The sequence below is a fragment of the Physcomitrium patens genome, chromosome 4, assembly GCF_059467195.1.
Source record: "Physcomitrium patens ecotype Gransden chromosome 4, ASM5946719v1, whole genome shotgun sequence".
In the NCBI taxonomy this organism is placed as follows: domain Eukaryota; kingdom Viridiplantae; phylum Streptophyta; class Bryopsida; order Funariales; family Funariaceae; genus Physcomitrium; species Physcomitrium patens.
The window spans coordinates 9,837,903-9,855,443 of NC_143413.1; the positions used below are offsets into that span (position 1 = coordinate 9,837,903).

Sequence of the window (17,541 nt, forward strand, 5' to 3'; positions counted from 1 at the left end):
TTTGCATTAAAATATTTATAAATATTATTTATGATTTTTTAAAAACTATTTGCTAAATTATTTATTCAATTAGTTTTTATATATTTTTAGTACTACGATATATTTTTAAAAATCTTACAATATTATACTATTGATATTTTTAATAATTTTAAATGTATAATATATAATAATAATTATATTTTAATTAAATTTATATACTTTAGATAGTAATATAAGTATTTATATTAATATAAGTAATAAATTAAACTTTTTCCAAATTAAAATAAGACATGCAAGTATCTTATTTAAAATCATCAATCTTTCAAATTATTTCTATGATATTTCTTTAGGAATCTTCAATTATATATTATATAGATATATTTTGTTTATGTAAAAATACATAAGAATAAAGATTATGAGATATAATATAAATTTTTAATATGAAGTTTTAAAATTATTATTAATATAAATAGTATTTATAAAGAATCTTCTAGTATAATATTTCCTTTTAATAAAACTTCTTGACAATTTTTTTAGACAAAGCGATTTAATTTTTATAAACAAAAATTTATAAATAACTAAAAATAATTATACATACATATATATATATATATATATATATATATATATATATTAATTTAATTACTTTTTTAAGGATATTAAATTTATAAAAACAATTATTAGCTTAGACAAGTAACATTAAAGATATATTTTTATCTAATATGTAAATTTATTAATAAAATAAATATAATAAAAAAAATTCTAAAAACTTTTAATTTAATTTTAAAGAAATATAATAAAATAAATTTAAAATAATAGCTAAAGAATAATGTCTTTATTGACAAAGTTTGTATTTCAAAATTTTCTTTGGTTAGTTTGTTTTTTGAACTATACATTATATTCTTTTTTATGAAAAATGTTATTTTTAGATTATATATATATATATTTTAGTTTTTTATATTATGTGTAAGATAAGTTTATGTTTATTAAATTAATTTTTTATTAAATAATAATATAAGTATAAATGACACAATTAAAAATAAAATTTAACTATCTTCTTAACTAAACAATTATCATGCTAGGATTCATTTATTTAATTTTTTGATTTTTATTTTTAGAATACTAATAATAAAGTAAAATTTATATTTTATCTTGGTTTGAGTAATTTCAAGACTAAAAATTTCAAGTATTATAAAATTATCTTGACATAAGGGATATTTAATTTTAAGTTCTTCAAAATTTCAATAAAAACGCACCAAATCCTAATTAGTTCTAAAATCTGGATAATTTTTTATTTTATTTTAATTTTTAAAATTTTAAAGTCTAATATCACTTTTCATTTTTTATTTTTAGATTTAAAATTTTAATTAGAATTAATAAGATTATAGTCATATGATTTAACTATATAAACCTTTTCGAATTTTTTAATGATACAAATTATAAAGGTAAAACTTTATAAGCCAATTTAAAGATTGAAATCTATATTATTTTCTTAAAAAATGCATTATTCACAAAATCTTATTCAAATCCATATTATAAAACTTAATCTGAAACCATAAATCTTTCTTTAAAATAGCTAGGTCTAAATTTATTTTATTTTTAATATGATCCAAAATCTTATTTTAAAATAAATTTCTATATCCTAAGTCCTACCTTTGGTGTCTTATTTAATACTATAATATTGGGTTAAATACAATTTACCATAAAAAAGTAAAAATTTGATTCTATTTTTGAAAAAAATATTAACTTTCATAAATATTAAGCAAGATACTATAATTAAGAAAAAAAAATTACAACTATATATAATTTCTTAAAACAAGTTCAGGGTTAAGATTGATTATTTTTACATATTTTAGATTATATACTCTAAATATTATGTATAGTAGGTTAATCAAAACTAAAATTTGTACAAAATATATAATATTATTCTTGTATATATATATATATATATATATATATTTATTTACTTAAAGAAAATTTAACTTTTTATTATTAATTAGCTTCATATTGACCAAACTTTAATCATCTTTAAAGATATATATATATATATATATATATATATATATAAATATTATTATTATTAACTTAGAAGTTCTTGAATTATTATAAAATATTTTGGTTTTATAAAACAATCTAACTCATTTGAAAAATACTTACTAATGCAATGCTTAAATTTTATAAAAAAAATAAAAAAATAAAAAATATATATATTCATATTTTGATCTTTATAAGACATATAAGCACAAATTACTATCATATACATATACATATTTATTCTAATAATTATCTCCATAACATGATTACGTAGACATAAGTAAAAATAGATAAATTTGATAATATCTTGTAGAGAAGCGCTTTAGAAGCATAATAGAACTAACTTTGTCTTTATATATGTCTATAGGTGATTGGTAGATTGAAAAATTAGAATTCTTAAACTTTGCAATCATATTACAAAGCAACTAAAATACATCAATGAATATTTGATATCTCTACTAAGTAATAATCAACTAGATTTACTATGTTGTAATAATTATTTTCAAACAATTTTTAAATTTTTTTATATTTATAATTTATGTAGAAATAAGTGTTATTTTGAAAAAATTTAAAATTTGATTCTTATAATTTTTGTACGTGTTATTTTTTAAATCCAAATTTTTATTGAACTTTAAACTTTTATCAAAATTAAATAATATTAAAAACAACAAAAAATTATCATTAAATAGTTAAAATTTTTATAAAATATTTCTTATAAGTAATATCTCTAAAAATTATAATATATTTAATTTTAATATATACACATTTATAGATAAGAAGATAAAAGAAAAAGAATTAAAATTAAAATTAAATATATACATATTTATTAGATAGAAAGGTATAAGAATAGTTATTGCTAAATACAAATGCTACCTTAATTTAAGATCACAATAAAAGAAATAAATAATGGTAACATTAAAAATAAGAAAATGATAAATCAACCTAGATGTTTGAACCATCATTTTACACTTTTAACCCCGTCTCCATTCCTAGCTATTCCCCTCTTCTCAACCATCACCCTTGTTCCTAACATTCTCAACCTCTCACTTCCATCCTTATCAATGGTTGTGAAAAGAGATGGGGACTACAAAGGTGCAATAATGGTTAAGATAGAGTGGTTTGCTTCAGTAAAAATTTGGGACTTTTTATCATTCTTCTAAAAATAGCCTTAGTCTTGCCTCCATAAATACTATCTACCAAGAAAGCTATGTGGAAGGATCTAAAGGACTATAATGCACTAATGACTAAGATTCCAAATTATAAGATGCTTCCATAATAGTATCTTCAAAGTGAGATACTTCTTATAGGGGTTATTATAGCCACAAGCTACACATTTAGATTAAAATTTGTATTTTAAAATTCTTGAAGATACAATTATTTATTTCATTTATTTCTACCATATTTTACTCACTTCTCCAAATACATGTTGTATAGGTATATGTGACAATAAAACAAGAAGATCAAGTAAAAAATCTTATATTATTTTTATAATGATATGATTATGAAATCTAGCAACTCAATTTCTATAATGGATGTATTATTCTGTATAAATAATAACTATGATTAACAATAAAATCAACAATTTGATTCAATCCATAAAGATCCTATGAAGATTCTATTGACAAAAATATCTATTTTATTGTTTTGAACTAATTTAAAATATATCAGCTAATAAAGATAATAATATAATTTAAAAATAATAATAGTTAATTATCTTCATTACAATAGAAACAAAACAATTACTTACTTTATATTACTAATCTTGTTAATTGTTATACAAACTATCTTATGTTTTCTTGATATGAATTGAAATGATGCCAAAAGTATATCTAAATTATAAATAATAAAATAATATTTGAGAAATAAATAAAAAATATATTATAGTATAGATTATAATCAATCCCATAATAAATTAAATTTGAAATACTTGGATTAATTAACTCAACATTGAAGAATCCTTTCATCTTAAGCAGAACATGCTTTATATATATATATACACACACGTGATTTTATTTATTATTTTATCATTATTTATTATTTTTATTAGAAGAGATTTGGAAAAAAAATTCATTAAATAAGATACATGGGAAATATGAAATCTCCATAATCCTTTATTGGAGTCTATTCTAGTCCTTTAATTTCCCAAATTGTAAATCATATGTTCATAACCAACAATTGCAGAAGGGAAACTCATGCGATTAATTAATTCATTCAGCTGAATCTGAACCCCCATTACCAAGAGTTCACTAACCGTGCAATGAGGCCCCCCCTAAGCACCCACTTCCGCCCTCTAATTCCGTGCCCAGGAAGAAACCCATTGGACGAGAGAAGCCAGCCCATGGGGCTCCCCAAGGCCGGGCCCTCATCCGGTGCCCCGACATTGACCACGGGAACAGGGTACTAATACCCCACAACCGTTTCAACTAGACTCGCGTATGTCATGCTGGCGCTGCGCACTTGCACTATAACCGAAAACTCTCACGGCACGTCTCGAATTTCATTATAATTTCGTGTTCGGGGAATCGATCGAGGTACTGTTACGTACTGGTGAGGGAGGGGGAATCAACAATGCAAAGGAGGGAGGGAATTGAGCCCTGGAGGAGGAAAATTAGACAACTCTGAGGTGATGGATGACGCTCGGTGTGCAGCAGCTGATTAAGGTTTTCCGGACTTGTCGTAGAATCTTTCGGGAATGGCAATTTCGGTGGACAGGTGGAGGTGCGCAACTGTAAATAAGCACGACACGACAAAGGCATCTAGAGAACTGTGGCCTTCGGATGCACTGCCGATCAGAGCCTGACCGGGGAGCACTTACAGTTGTGGGAGCTGAAGTTCCTTGAGTCGATACAATTCATTCTAGTTGCGTTTCAGTTCTGGCTTTGAGTGGAAGAGTCGAGAAGCCAACTATTGTTTGATGACGGAGAGAGTGGTGGTGCAATGGAGGGATAGCGATCTCCCAGTTCCTAGGGTTGGTGGTATTGTTGAAGCGCATCATGATTTTGTACGTTAGGGTGTTTGGGTTGGTCTGGTCGGGAATTGGATCTCGTGATAAAATTCTCTTGGTTTGTGGGTGTTTCCTCAATAGCTGTTTGCGTTGACAAATAATCTAAATCGTTATGACGATAACTTATTGTTCGCGAGTTCGTTCTTGCCGTTGTTGAGTACACATTCTTGATGCTGGCTATTCATGAGAACTAGTATTGCGAACGTTTGGCCATGACTTTCTGAGTTTGTCCTACGTGTGAAGAAGTTTGCATGGATTTTTTCTGGTGTAGAGCTTTCGATTGGCATTTCTTGCATATTCTGGGGTTTCTTTGATATAGTTGGTGATTCTTGTCCTAGAGACTTCTTCTCGCAAGTTGCTCTGTGTGTGCTGTATTGATCGTCGATTACTTGAGTTGAGAGCTTCTTTCGTTGGACTAGCATTATGCAGTTCACGACGCTGTAGGGTGGTAGCGCGCAGTTTCTCTTCTTGGGTTAGGCTACAGCCTGCCCTATAACGTGAATTCAAGTTCTTGCAATGGGTGGATTTAGCAGAGTATATTAGCGTACAATGGCGCAGGATTGAATCAGGTTACATCTAGTTGCAGTTTTCCGTTACTTACCATTAGCACTTGTGTGCCATCAATTCCTATGTAGAACCCGATTTTCCTCTCGATGATTGCGCATTCCTTTTGACGAACAAAGAGTTTGTCTTTCTTATTCAATAACTGTTTGCAACTTGAATTAGGGCCAAGCTGGGCTGGAAAGAGAATTGCACACATTTCTGCTGTTCACCACTGCTGATAACTTGATTCCCGAGACTGAATTGGGATTTTAAAAGGGAGCTAGTTTGGGGAGGGGAGCAGGGCACGCTTTCTGTATCGGGAAGCGCCAATCAGACAGCAAGAAAACATGGTGGTATCTTGTGCCAATGCTGCGGTTGCTGGATTGGTGTCTTCATTTGTGCTTCCCAAAACTCCAACATCATGTTCTGGAAGCCGAACTTCAGAGTTTCTCGATGCGTCGTGGAAGAGAGCATCTCTTAGTATCACACACACAGAACCGAGTAAAACTGGCTATTGTGTGGTGAGGATGCAAACGGTTGAAGAGGCTAAAGTTGGAACACGGACGTTATTGATCAGTAGTGTGATCGCATCCGAGGTGAAAGAAGTCCCATCTCCTCGAACGCGGCCTTTGCGAGTGCTAGTGGCAGGCGGTGGAATCGGTGGCCTTGTTTTCGCTCTTGCAGCTAAGAACAAGGGTTTGGACGTGGTTGTGTTCGAACGGGATATGAGCGCCATCCGAGGGGAAGGTCAATACCGAGGACCCATCCAGATCCAAAGCAATGCCCTGGCGGCGTTGGAGGCAGTAGATCGGCAAGCTGCGGAGGAGATAATGGCAAATGGTTGCGTCACAGGGGACCGCATCAACGGCCTCGTAGATGGAATTTCTGGCGAGTGGTACTGCAAGTTCGATACCTTCACACCCGCAGTCGAGCGAGGATTACCCATCACGCGAGTCATCAGTCGAATGAAGCTCCAAGAGATTCTTTCCGGTGCTCTGGGGCTTGAACACATCCTGAACGGCTCCAATGTGGTGGATTTTGTCGACGACGGGCGCAAGGTGAAGGTCACGCTGGAGGATGGCCGTACATTTGAAGGGGATCCGCTCCAAGCTGCGAGCCAAATTACTAGGAGACGATCCGACAATGTACTCGGACTACACTTGCTACACAGGAATCGCTGATTTCGTGCCTGCCGACATTGACACCGTTGGTTATCGTGTCTTCCTCGGCCATAAACAATATTTTGTGTCCTCGGACGTGGGTCAAGGAAAGATGCAATGGTATGCCTTTCACAACGAACCCGCTGGCGGGGTGGACGCTCCCGGCGCCAGGAAAGCAAGGTTGATGTCGTTATTCGGAGGGTGGTGTGACAAAGTGGTGGATCTTCTTATGGCAACTCCGGAGGAGCAAATTCTACGCCGTGATATTTATGACCGGGCTCCAATTCTGACCTGGAGTAAGGGCAGAGTAACGCTTCTCGGTGATTCGGCGCACGCCATGCAACCGAACCTCGGTCAAGGTGGTTGTATGGCGATCGAGGATGGCTTCCAACTTGCTCTGGATTTGTCAAAAGCCGCTCAGCAACCTTCACCCGACTTACAAAAAGTGCTGAAAGATTACGAGGGCAAGAGGAGGATACGCGTGGGGGTGATCCATGGTCTGGCACGCATGGCGGCCTTTATGGCCAGCACATACAAGCTCTATCTCGGGGAGGGCCTCGGCCCTCTCTCATTCATCCAAAAACTCAAAATCCCTCACCCAGGTCGCGCGGGAGGCCGGTTCCTCATTTCCCTCGGCATGCAAACCATGCTCAGCTGGATTCTGGGCGGTAATAGCTTCGCACTTGAGGGCCGCGTTCCATACTGCAGCCTCAAGGACAAGGCGGACTCCAACCTCACGAAATGGTTCCGGAACGACGACGAACTTGAGAAAGCCACCAACGCTGACTGGTACTTAGTCCCGGCCTCGGAACGAATGCCGATCGAAGGCAACGTGGCGGAAACCGGGAGGTCTCTACTGCATCTGTGCAAGGAGGAATCCAAGCCAACCATCGTGGGATACAAGCCCTGCGAGCCAGAGCTTGGCGAGTTCCGCGCTATGACCCTCCCCCACGTCGCACCCCGCCATGCCAAGCTCATATTCAACGATGGCGCTCTATTTATCACTGATCTAGACAGCAAGACCGGCACTTGGATCAACAGCATCAAAGGTGGTAGGCACAGGCTGCCGCCCAAGAGACCCGTTCGAGTTCATCCCGAAGATGTCATCGAGTTCGGCCCTGCCAAGGAGGCTCGGTTCAAAGTGAAGCTTCGAAGGCTTCACAGTCTTCAGGTCAGGGACGCGACCTAACAACACGGACTTGATTACGTCTGAAGCATTCTAGCAATCGACGAGAACTCAGTAGAAGAGGGACTCTCAACAGCAGCACCAAATTACCACTAAAGCCACAAGTTTTGAGTTGGATCCACAGACTGAGTGAAGTGCGTCAACACAGATCGATCGCTCATGCTTTTCTGAACTCATCACAGAGAAGCGTGTTCACCGCCATCACTCTTGAAATGAAAGAAACCGTAGGCTACGTGAATCCGTTGCCGCTTTGTACATTGCTAGAGTATGATCGTGCTGCACGGGAATCGGATGCGCTGTGTGAGCTCAGGCCCGAGTGTGATCGATCGCCGTTTCACTTCGACATACTATTGACCGCCGTATCGTTATGGATGATATTTATTCATCCACTTATTCATCCACGATGGATAGTTTGACTGGTGGTGGATGAATGAAAGCGTAGGTGGATGTACTGATAATAGATGGATGATGATCGATGAGGGAGAAATACGGTAGTTAACGTCATTTGATTGTGTAGGTTTTAGGGTTTTAGGGTAAATCCTAAACCTGATATTTACAACTTTGAAGAAGTGAATGTATGTGCACATGAACAAATGAACACCAAATATGGCAGATGTTTTCAAAACACAACACAGTACACCTAAATGGAGAATGGGAAAACACACTACAATGATTTGGTAATTGTTGATTTGGTATGTGGTGTGATGGATATTGAAATAGTATGCATTGCATTGTTGTGCAGTTGTTTCATGTTTGTGGGTACTCTTTCATTCAGGCCTATGCAATATGTATCTCTGTGCTTGCAGAATGTGGTTCATGCTTTATGAAATCAGAAAATTTGCTGTAAAACTCATTTTACAAAGTATCAAATGCATGTGAGTGAGTATATATATATATATATATATATGTATATGTGTGTGTACATATGATTGTGTATGTTTAATTTTGATGGTGTTTTGTAAATTAAATAGTAATTTTATGATTGGTTTCTTGTTTGTTTGTTTTACTTTTTTTTTATTCTAACAACATAAATAAGTAAGTAAAAACTGTTCAAAATTATTATTTTTGTTATACAATTCTAACTGGCATCTATATTTGAACTTCTTTCTATAAAATTTTGCAACCTATCAATATAGGTTATATTTTGTTATTTTGTTGTCAATAATTTATTTGATTAAGTGTTACTTGACAAGTTTTCAGCCATCATGTTAAGTTTTATATTCTGTATGTTAATCATTCTAAGTTTTAAAGTTCAATATACAGTTTGATACTAATTTTGATGTAGTAAATTATATATTAAATTTCTATTTTTAATTTTTTTAAATCAAAATTTTAGATGTCTAGAAAACACATTTTAAAATAAGAAATCTTACATGCATAATAATTGTCAAATTTATTTGTTGAATTAAAACAACCAATTGAAATATTATTAACAATATTTTAAGATGGTTATATAATTAATATATTTCAAAATTTGTATATACATCCATATCAGACTTTTCATGTCTGATTTTAATTTAAGTTAATAGCAAAAATAGACACAAATTTTAAATTTGGTCTTAATATTATAAGAGAAATTTAAAGAATTTTTAAAGATTTAATAATAATATTTCTTGAATTATTATAGCCAAGTTATTCCAAAGTGGCATGTAAAGCTTTTGTTACTCCAATCACATCACAAAATTCTCACAATAGCAAAGGAAATACAAATTCTACTTTTTCTTCACATTCCACTTACTCAATTTTAAATTATACATGTGCAAAGACTTATAAATTTGTATGTAATATCCATATCATTTGTAGTTGCAAAGTTAGTTATTTCATTTTAGCAACTTTTGGTTAATATAGAGAATTATTTGTGATCTTTTTGTAATGAGAAGAATTAGTGTGAAAATCAAAATAGTGTTGTTTATTTACAAATTATTATTTTAAAGAATCAGTCTTCCCTATCTAGCAAAATAATACAGCATATAAAATAACTATTGTAGTATTTTTATTCTAAGAGATGTGAGAGAACAAACATCATAAACGATTTCATGGAAACATTGACTTTAATGCTAACTATTGTATTGCAAAGACAACATTCTATAATCAATTGCCCAATCTGTGTTAAAAATCCTTGTTATCTTTGCAAAGAACTTCCATCTAAAGAGGCTTCATGCGGTTTAAAAGGCCTACTGTATCCTTGAAGTTTTTGCTACTGTCAACTAGCTTCAACATAGTAAAGCTCCAATTTGTGGCAATTGGTGGCAATTGTAGCAATTTAAACAAACAATGTTGCTTTTAATATATAAAAAATATATTGTAACAATTTGTAAAAATAATAAAAAGAAGCATTGTTATTTATCAATATAAATAAATTTTGATATATCTTTAATTTTAATTTTTGTATGAATGATCATAGCATATATGTATTCAAATGTTTTAATTAAATAATTTTAAATGAGGTTATTTTTAATTTCAAATAATAAAACATCAAATAAAGATCATTTATATTCTCTTCAAAAGAATCAATAAAAATATATTTCTCAACCAAAGATAAACCTACATGTGATTAATTTCTTGAGCTAAAATTATATATCTATATATATATAATTTAAACTGAAAATTTAGATATTTTTCATTTGATTTTTCTGAAACATTTCCCAAAATTATTTTTACAATTTTTTTTAACAATACAAATCTGTTTTTCTTTAATGTATCCTTTGTTTTAAAATAAAATGTTTAAATCTCAGTTTTTAAATGTATTGTGCAAATTAAAACCAAATTTTTCCAAAACGAAATCAAAGTAGTCTCTTCTTTCTTAAAACTTATGTATATCAATGTTCTAATGCATATGCCAACACTTTTTAAAAAAATTAAGTATATCAAAAATGAGAGGCTTAAAAGATATCAAGATTACTTAATTTGTAATAAGTGATATTTTTGGTCAGAAATAAACTATTTCGTTTTAAAAATCAGACATACAACGAGCTATTTTCATCAATTGAGTGTAAAAATAACATAAAATTAAATTGTTGGTGCATATACATATATGTACACACATAATCATGCAAAGAATTGACAAGAGTTCTCACAAAGCTAGTTCACACTTGCATTGATATGAATCTCTACAATATTTTGTGTCTTTCAAATGATTTTCTGTTGTACATCAATTTCAAAGTTGTTACGTGTAAACTAACTTTGGACTGTCACTTATTCAACATGAATAGGCCTCTAATTAAACATTCATGTGCTTTTACAAGCAACTTTTGGTTGATGCATGATCCTTTTAACATTAATGTATTTTATCTTTATTCCTAAGATATTCACAAAAGAAGGGAAAAACACTGCTTTCCCTGAGCACTTCGAAGACTTGGATCACTAGACCTGAAAACACACATGAATGTCTTCTGATAAAAACAGATCAACACACCATCAAGAGTAGAAATGGATTAGTCTGTAACCAGAAAACTGTGGATTTCAGAGTCTAATTGATTCATCTGGCATTGACTGCTGGACTTGCCTACAGTTGTCTCTAAGCGAGGAAGTTGGCTTGTGTGTCTTCGAACTGCTACTGCTGGTTACACCGAGATGGGTCACCCAGGAATCTGTTCACAGTTCTGGACAAGAGTTGCAGCAGGATTGCTGAAGGTAGAGGACGCAGCATAAGCAAGGAATCTGCGGGTTTAGTATACTAAGGTCACATTTGCAGTGAGATTGGGCAGTGGTGAGCACAACTCGGGAGGCTCAGGAACATGAAATCGTAGAGAAAACGATGTGTCGCTCATTAGGAAAGAATTTCGTAATGTACAAGCGGGCAACTAGGGCTCATGTCGCGTTCATCGCCCAGAGAAGTCAGGACGAGCTCACGATGAGTGCCTCGATGATCTCAAAATGCATCTGCATGCTAGCCTTACGGTGGGAGAAGTACAAGGTCTCCGCAACGCGCAGTTTGGCAGCTGTGCCGTGCCGGGATGCAGCATCCTGCAGGATTTCTCTGCATGTGTTCTTCTCGTTTGCAACCCAGCGTCGCCCAAGGTCACACCACTGTCTCGGGGTGCCGTGAAACGCCACCAGAAGACCTCCCTCACGTGCTCGGGATGCTCTTGCAAGGCCCTCCAGCACATGGGCGTCAGTTTGGTATGCACCTGGACAGTTCAAGCCCACGTCTACGTAGTGGACCTCGGCAACACCTCGAAGGAAATCCTCCACTGTTGCAGGAAAGAGAGCCGACCCGCTTAACACATCCTTCACCTTCTCATCAGGAGAGTCCATGGTCCTCAAAGAGCCCTGCAAGAGGTGGTCATGAGTTATTAGCTGAACACAATCGGGGAATGTGGAAACATTCACGTGCTACCATTCATCCCCTCGATTATTGTAAGCCCAGTTCTTCAAATACTCTCAACATCGTGAGGCGGTCAACTTCTCACCTCAATCTTAGCAGGTTTTCCAGAGGAAACCTTCGAAACATTGCGATTAAGCCAGCTTTTCTTGTTGAATATTTTGCCCTCCTCCACTAAGTCTTCAAAATGCGTCAATTCCGCTAGCAGCTGGTTGAGCACCACGCCGCCCTTGCTGAAGCCGAACACGGATGTCTGGGGGCATTTCTTCATCCTCGGAGACAGGTTTGCCACGGGTGGAGTGGCAAACCCATGGCCACATAGGAATGTTCCGTTAACTATGTCAGTTTCGGATTGCTTCCCAACTGCCACTCGCTCTCGCTGACCTGCCAGGCTCTCCGTGCCCAGTTTCGTGTTCACCTGAACATATGAAGGTCCACTCTTGAGGAAAGGGATTTAGCCAACAGGAAGTGCTCTCAACACGGCAACTCAATTAATTGAACACTAGACAGACTCTCCTACGTTGAAACTAATTTTGGTATCCTTCAATCTTAACCTTCCGATACCTTCTGTCCAAAATCTACTAAAATGTTGAGCTAAAATTCTTTGATGGTCTAAGGTGTAGACCCACCCTCACAGAAAGCAGCAAAATGCTTTGGGTTCCCTGGACATGAAGTATACTCGCATGTAAGTGATTAACACTAAAATCATTTGAGAGATGAGACATCAACCTAGTTTTTACGGAACTAGTGTTCCCTACCATTGTTGCTACATTGTGAATATCAGTTATACCATGGTAGATTCACCGGAACCCGAAAGAAGTTAGACCTGAGCTAGGCAGTTCTGGAGGATAGAGAGCGTCGCACGAGCTGCCGGCAACTCCTTCGGTTCATATCCCTTTGGTTCCCCTTTGGCTGTGAGGGACGGCAAGAGGTTTTCATAGCAAGCAGAGGAGCTTCTGTAATGAGAAGGCTCGATGATCCAAGCGTTGATGGAAGGGCCAAGCTTAGACACCAAGATTGAAGCGATGTTCTTCGGTTGGGAGAGTCGCTCAATTTCTGAATTTCCTGTTCCTGATACCCGATCGCCCACATAGAATACCACGTTCCTTGAGGGCGACTGCTTTCTAACACGACAACCACACACAGAAACCCTATTCAGCATTTGGCAAACGGTATCGCGAGTAAACTTAGTTTCCAGACAGGATGTTTAGGATTTGAACCACACAAGGCCTCTGGGTAATCCTAATTAATTCTGTTCACTGTAGAAGAACGAAACGATCGGAGAGAAGACGGACAATAAATGAAGAATTCAGCAACCTTCGAAACTAAACGAGCTGTAATTCTAACTAAGATCTCTAAAGAAGTTTACAATCTCCCACAATTGTATTGAACACGTCAGGAAGACCCAATTCGCAAGTTTGGGTGTATCACAATTCAGAAAGAGTTGAAATGGAGCAGATTGGGGCAAGTATGGGAGCCACCGCTGTAATCCTGAACAGGCGAGCCAGGGATCTTACTCTCGACATAATGAAATAGCTATCGACACGATCTGCACGAAGAAAAAGAAAGGGTGGGAAGGAAGAGGAATGGTAGAGTCAAAGAGGGCATCACCAGAAGAGTCCCAGTTGACGGTGAGTAGCATAGAGACGCCGTCACGCGCGTGTGGCTATTGGAGCCACTGCAACAGACTTGTAGCACGCCTTCCCATCTCCCCTCTGCCATAGCAGCACCAAAAGAAAACAACAAATCTCCTCTCGACAACAAGTATCACCTGTTCCTCGCCGCAGCCTCTAACCAAGCGCAACAAATAATCATGCCCAATTCCCCAACAGCATTAGACTCCCCCTACCAATTTCATCTTCAAACTCTCACTCACAGCTCATCCTTCACTAAGCAAAATATACATGTAAAGATAGCTCCTCCAACAACCCCCCCCCCCCCCCCCCCCCCCCTCACACTTCAACCCAACGACTGACCAGAAAAGAAAACCAAGACTCAGAAACGAGGAATGAGATTGAGATTGTGGTGTGATACGATACGAAACACCTGACCCCCACCAGTCATCTGCATGACATGGGGCCCTCGTTGCAACTGATTGCAGGCCAGGAGCGACAATGTGGACAAGCACCCAGCACACAAAATAGGGGCCCTGTGTGGATAAGGCTATGACGACTGCTACCACTGCTACTACTACTATTACTACTATTACGACTTTGGGATGCTGCTCATGCGCACAAATAAGAAATAACAAGCAGCAGAAGGCAAACTCCTCTCAATCTTACTCGCAATCCCCACCCCTACTCCACCTCGGCCTTCCTCTTCAAACAACCATTCAGAACCACACTCTCTCACTCTCTCACTCACTCTCTAAAACTCAAGCACACAATGAAACATGAACAGGCGAGAGACAATGAATGAATGGGATGGAGATGCGACTATGGCAGGCAGGATTTATGCGTCCAGAGGACGACAATAAAGCACGGCAGGCTTTGTAGCCGAAAAGTGCCCCCCCTCTCCCCTTCCTTTTGGCCCCCCCTACCCCTAAGAAGCGGCATTATCACCATGTCTGTCTGTCTGTCTGCCCGCAAGTTCCGATGAGCGCACAGATTCGGCGCCCGCCCCCAGGATCGGCACTTACTCACAAACTCACTCCCTCCTCACAAGCAAGCGAGCATGCCACTCTCTTCCTCATCTAAACCCAATTAAACAATATCCAATTAAACAACACCTAAATCTATTATGAACCTCGCCCCCCTCGTCGGAGGTCGGAGGGCGCTCCACGTCTACACCCCTCCCCCACCCGCCCCTCGCCCGAGACGATGATCATGATTCATCCTCGTCGTCGTTATCGTCGGTCGTCGCTGACGTCGGGTATCTATCGTCAGTACTGTCCGACGTCATCGACAGATGAGGTCGGTCGTCAGTAGTGCCTGACCTAGTCGCTGACGTCGGGCATCGGTCCTGGTGCTTCGGTCGGTCGTCGACGTCGACGGAGGAAGGGAGGGGAGGGATGGCTGGCACCCACCCGCGGAGATGGGTTGGCATTCATCCGTTCACATCCAAAGTTCGTTCGTCCGTCCGTCGTCCTGAATTCCAAACCCTGTGGAAGAATGCAGCTTCTTGGCAATTCCTATAGAGACACACTCACTATTATATTATTATCCTGCCGTCGCTTCTCCGTAGCTCACAATTCTACGCATCCACTTTTTTACTTTTTGCCTCCTTTTCGGGTTTTATTTTTAGGATTTCTCTGTCAAGACTCGTTCAACAACAGCAGCACACCTCCTTTTTCTGGATGTTTGCCTGCAGGACCTTTGCCCTAAATGTGTTACTTTTGGGAGTTTTGAATTCTTTTTATTTCGGAGAAAGCACACCTCCTTTTTCGGGGTGATGAGTATTTTATGTGCATCCTCCAACCAAGGATTCCTTTTTTTGATCCCACATCAAACCATAGTATATTAATTCCGACCTGGATTACCTTAAAATGTATGCCTTGCCAGTTCTCATGTATTGTGTCTGACATTGCAAGTACTCTGGGGAAAGTGCTAGTTGGGGACCATAAAACCTTGTGTGGCCCTTGATAAAAATTTGGAGTGGAACACAGAGATCAAAGTCAAAGATCAACACACTAAGAAATTAACAATCACATTAGTGGGCTATGCCCATCTTTCAATCAGATGCAGATTATGTTTAGATGTGCAGCATAAGGTTACAAACTGCACCCATTGGCTTGGAGCAAATACACATAAGCTCTCACTAAACTGGTCATTGAACAAAAGCAGAGTCCACTACAACATAGGTCAGACAGTCATCATGCAACACACAGAGTACAACTCAACAATCCCCAAAACAAGTATTGATGCTAATGGCTTCATGTTAGTTACAAGAAGTTACAAGGGAAAAGCCAGAGCTCTACCACAGAATACTAACCCTTCTGACCCTTGACAGCAAATTATGGCCCAGCCTCAAAGCCATCAGAGGCACTTTGGTAGCCCTTCATTCTAGTACAACCACCATAATTCCAAAGGGAGTATGGTGGAGTTACCGCCTCCACTACTACACACACCCTTCAAAGGAATTCATCTACTACTCAAACCAAAGTCACTACTCCTAATCTATATGGTAACACATCTACTTATATATATTCTACTCCTATAGTGCACAATGGCCCAAATCGATCCTCAGCTCTCAAATTGCCTTGCAGCTCCCTTCCAATAGAGCTCCATCTTGAGTCCATAGCAAACAATCCCACAACTATACATACAAATGGCATCAATGAACCACCTATGCATTGCAATGTCATCCTAGCAATCCAACCTTTGGCTATAATTGCAATTGCATACCTTCATGCTAATTGATCCATGGACTACCAAAGAGTAAATTACGTCCATTTGATGTCATAGACATACATATTGATTCTAATATTTACCTATATGATTAAATAGAAATAGATAAAAATAGACTTATATGAATAACTAAATTAATCCACTTAGATATTTAGTATAAAAATATATTTATTGTACTTAAAATCACAAATTTTGTGAGTTAGTAATAGAATTTCAAGAAAAAATAAAAAAATAGATTGCCAATAGTTGATGTGCAACCTATGATAGAGTTTAGTAAGAAAAATTCTACAAAGAATATATGTTATTAGTTAGCTAATATTAGATGAAGGACCAAAGGAATTAGTCTTGATAAAAAAAAGGAAAAAAAATATTTTATTAATATTTCTTAAAATACATATATATATATACATATATATATAAGTTTTATATTAAAAAAATATTAAAAAAATAAAAAAAAAGAAAAAATCAAAAAATAATAAGAAACAAAAAGAAGAATAGAGAATAGAAAGAAGAATAGAAAAGAAAAAAAAGAAAAAGAAAGAGGAGAAGGAAAAGCAATCATGATAGAAGAAGAAAAGAAGGACAAAAAAAAAGACAAAAAGAAACAAAAAAGAAAAAGGAAAAATAAATAAAAAAATAAAAGATGATCAAGAAGGCGAGAAACTACCCTTGAATGGCGGCAGCTTCTTTGTCAATAGGAGTCCAAGCTATCCCAAATCTTTTTTTTTTTTTTTTTTTTTTTTTTTTCCTCTCTTTATTTTTTGGTATTAAAGATTTAAGCTTCAATTGATCTAAATTTCCTTTTGGAGCATGTTCTCTTCCAAGTGTGCATAATATGTGTAGCAATGCTATGGTTTTTTTTCTTTCTCCTATGTCATATATATATATATATATATATATAAATATATATATATATATATATATATATATATATATATATAAGTATTCTAGTAAATACCTATATG

At 36.1% G+C, this 17,541-nt stretch overlaps 1 protein-coding gene, 1 long non-coding RNA gene and 1 pseudogene across 3 annotated transcripts; 2 read left to right on the plus strand and 1 right to left on the minus strand.

Moving 5' to 3' along the window:
* Window positions 1-4,790: 4,790 nt before the first annotated feature.
* Window positions 4,791-5,841, plus strand: LOC112281448 (uncharacterized). The gene is made up of 2 exons (XR_016502603.1): window positions 4,791-5,014; window positions 5,744-5,841. It is a non-coding gene; the product is annotated as an uncharacterized LOC112281448 (long non-coding RNA).
* A 66-nt stretch (window positions 5,842-5,907) lies between these two features.
* LOC149989390 (zeaxanthin epoxidase, chloroplastic pseudogene) lies at window positions 5,908-8,536 on the plus strand (annotated as a pseudogene). The gene has a single exon (XR_016502602.1). The product of XR_016502602.1 is annotated as a zeaxanthin epoxidase, chloroplastic pseudogene (transcript).
* A 2,639-nt stretch (window positions 8,537-11,175) lies between these two features.
* LOC112281449 (uncharacterized) lies at window positions 11,176-14,659 on the minus strand. The gene is made up of 4 exons (XM_024517973.3): window positions 13,842-14,659; window positions 13,057-13,347; window positions 12,319-12,648; window positions 11,176-12,178 (listed from the first exon to the last, which is right to left on the minus strand). The coding sequence occupies exons 1-4, from the start codon at window positions 13,950-13,952 to the stop codon at window positions 11,744-11,746; spliced, it is 1,167 nt and encodes a 388-aa protein (XP_024373741.1). The 5' UTR covers window positions 13,953-14,659; the 3' UTR covers window positions 11,176-11,743.
* Between the last annotated feature and the right edge of the window lie 2,882 nt (window positions 14,660-17,541).

Bases quoted from the DNA above. Each gene is read 5' to 3' on its own strand.
- LOC112281449 (XM_024517973.3), bottom strand. From the start codon at position 13,952: ATGGCAGAGGGGAGATGGGAAGGCGTGCTACAAGTCTGTTGCAGTGGC. The intron at 13,348-13,841 runs GTGATGCCCTCT...GTTAGAAAGCAG, and splicing joins CGTCAACTGGGACTCTTCTG to TCGCCCTCAAGGAACGTGGT. The intron at 12,649-13,056 runs GTCTAACTTCTT...TCATATGTTCAG, and splicing joins TCCAGAACTGCCTAGCTCAG to GTGAACACGAAACTGGGCAC.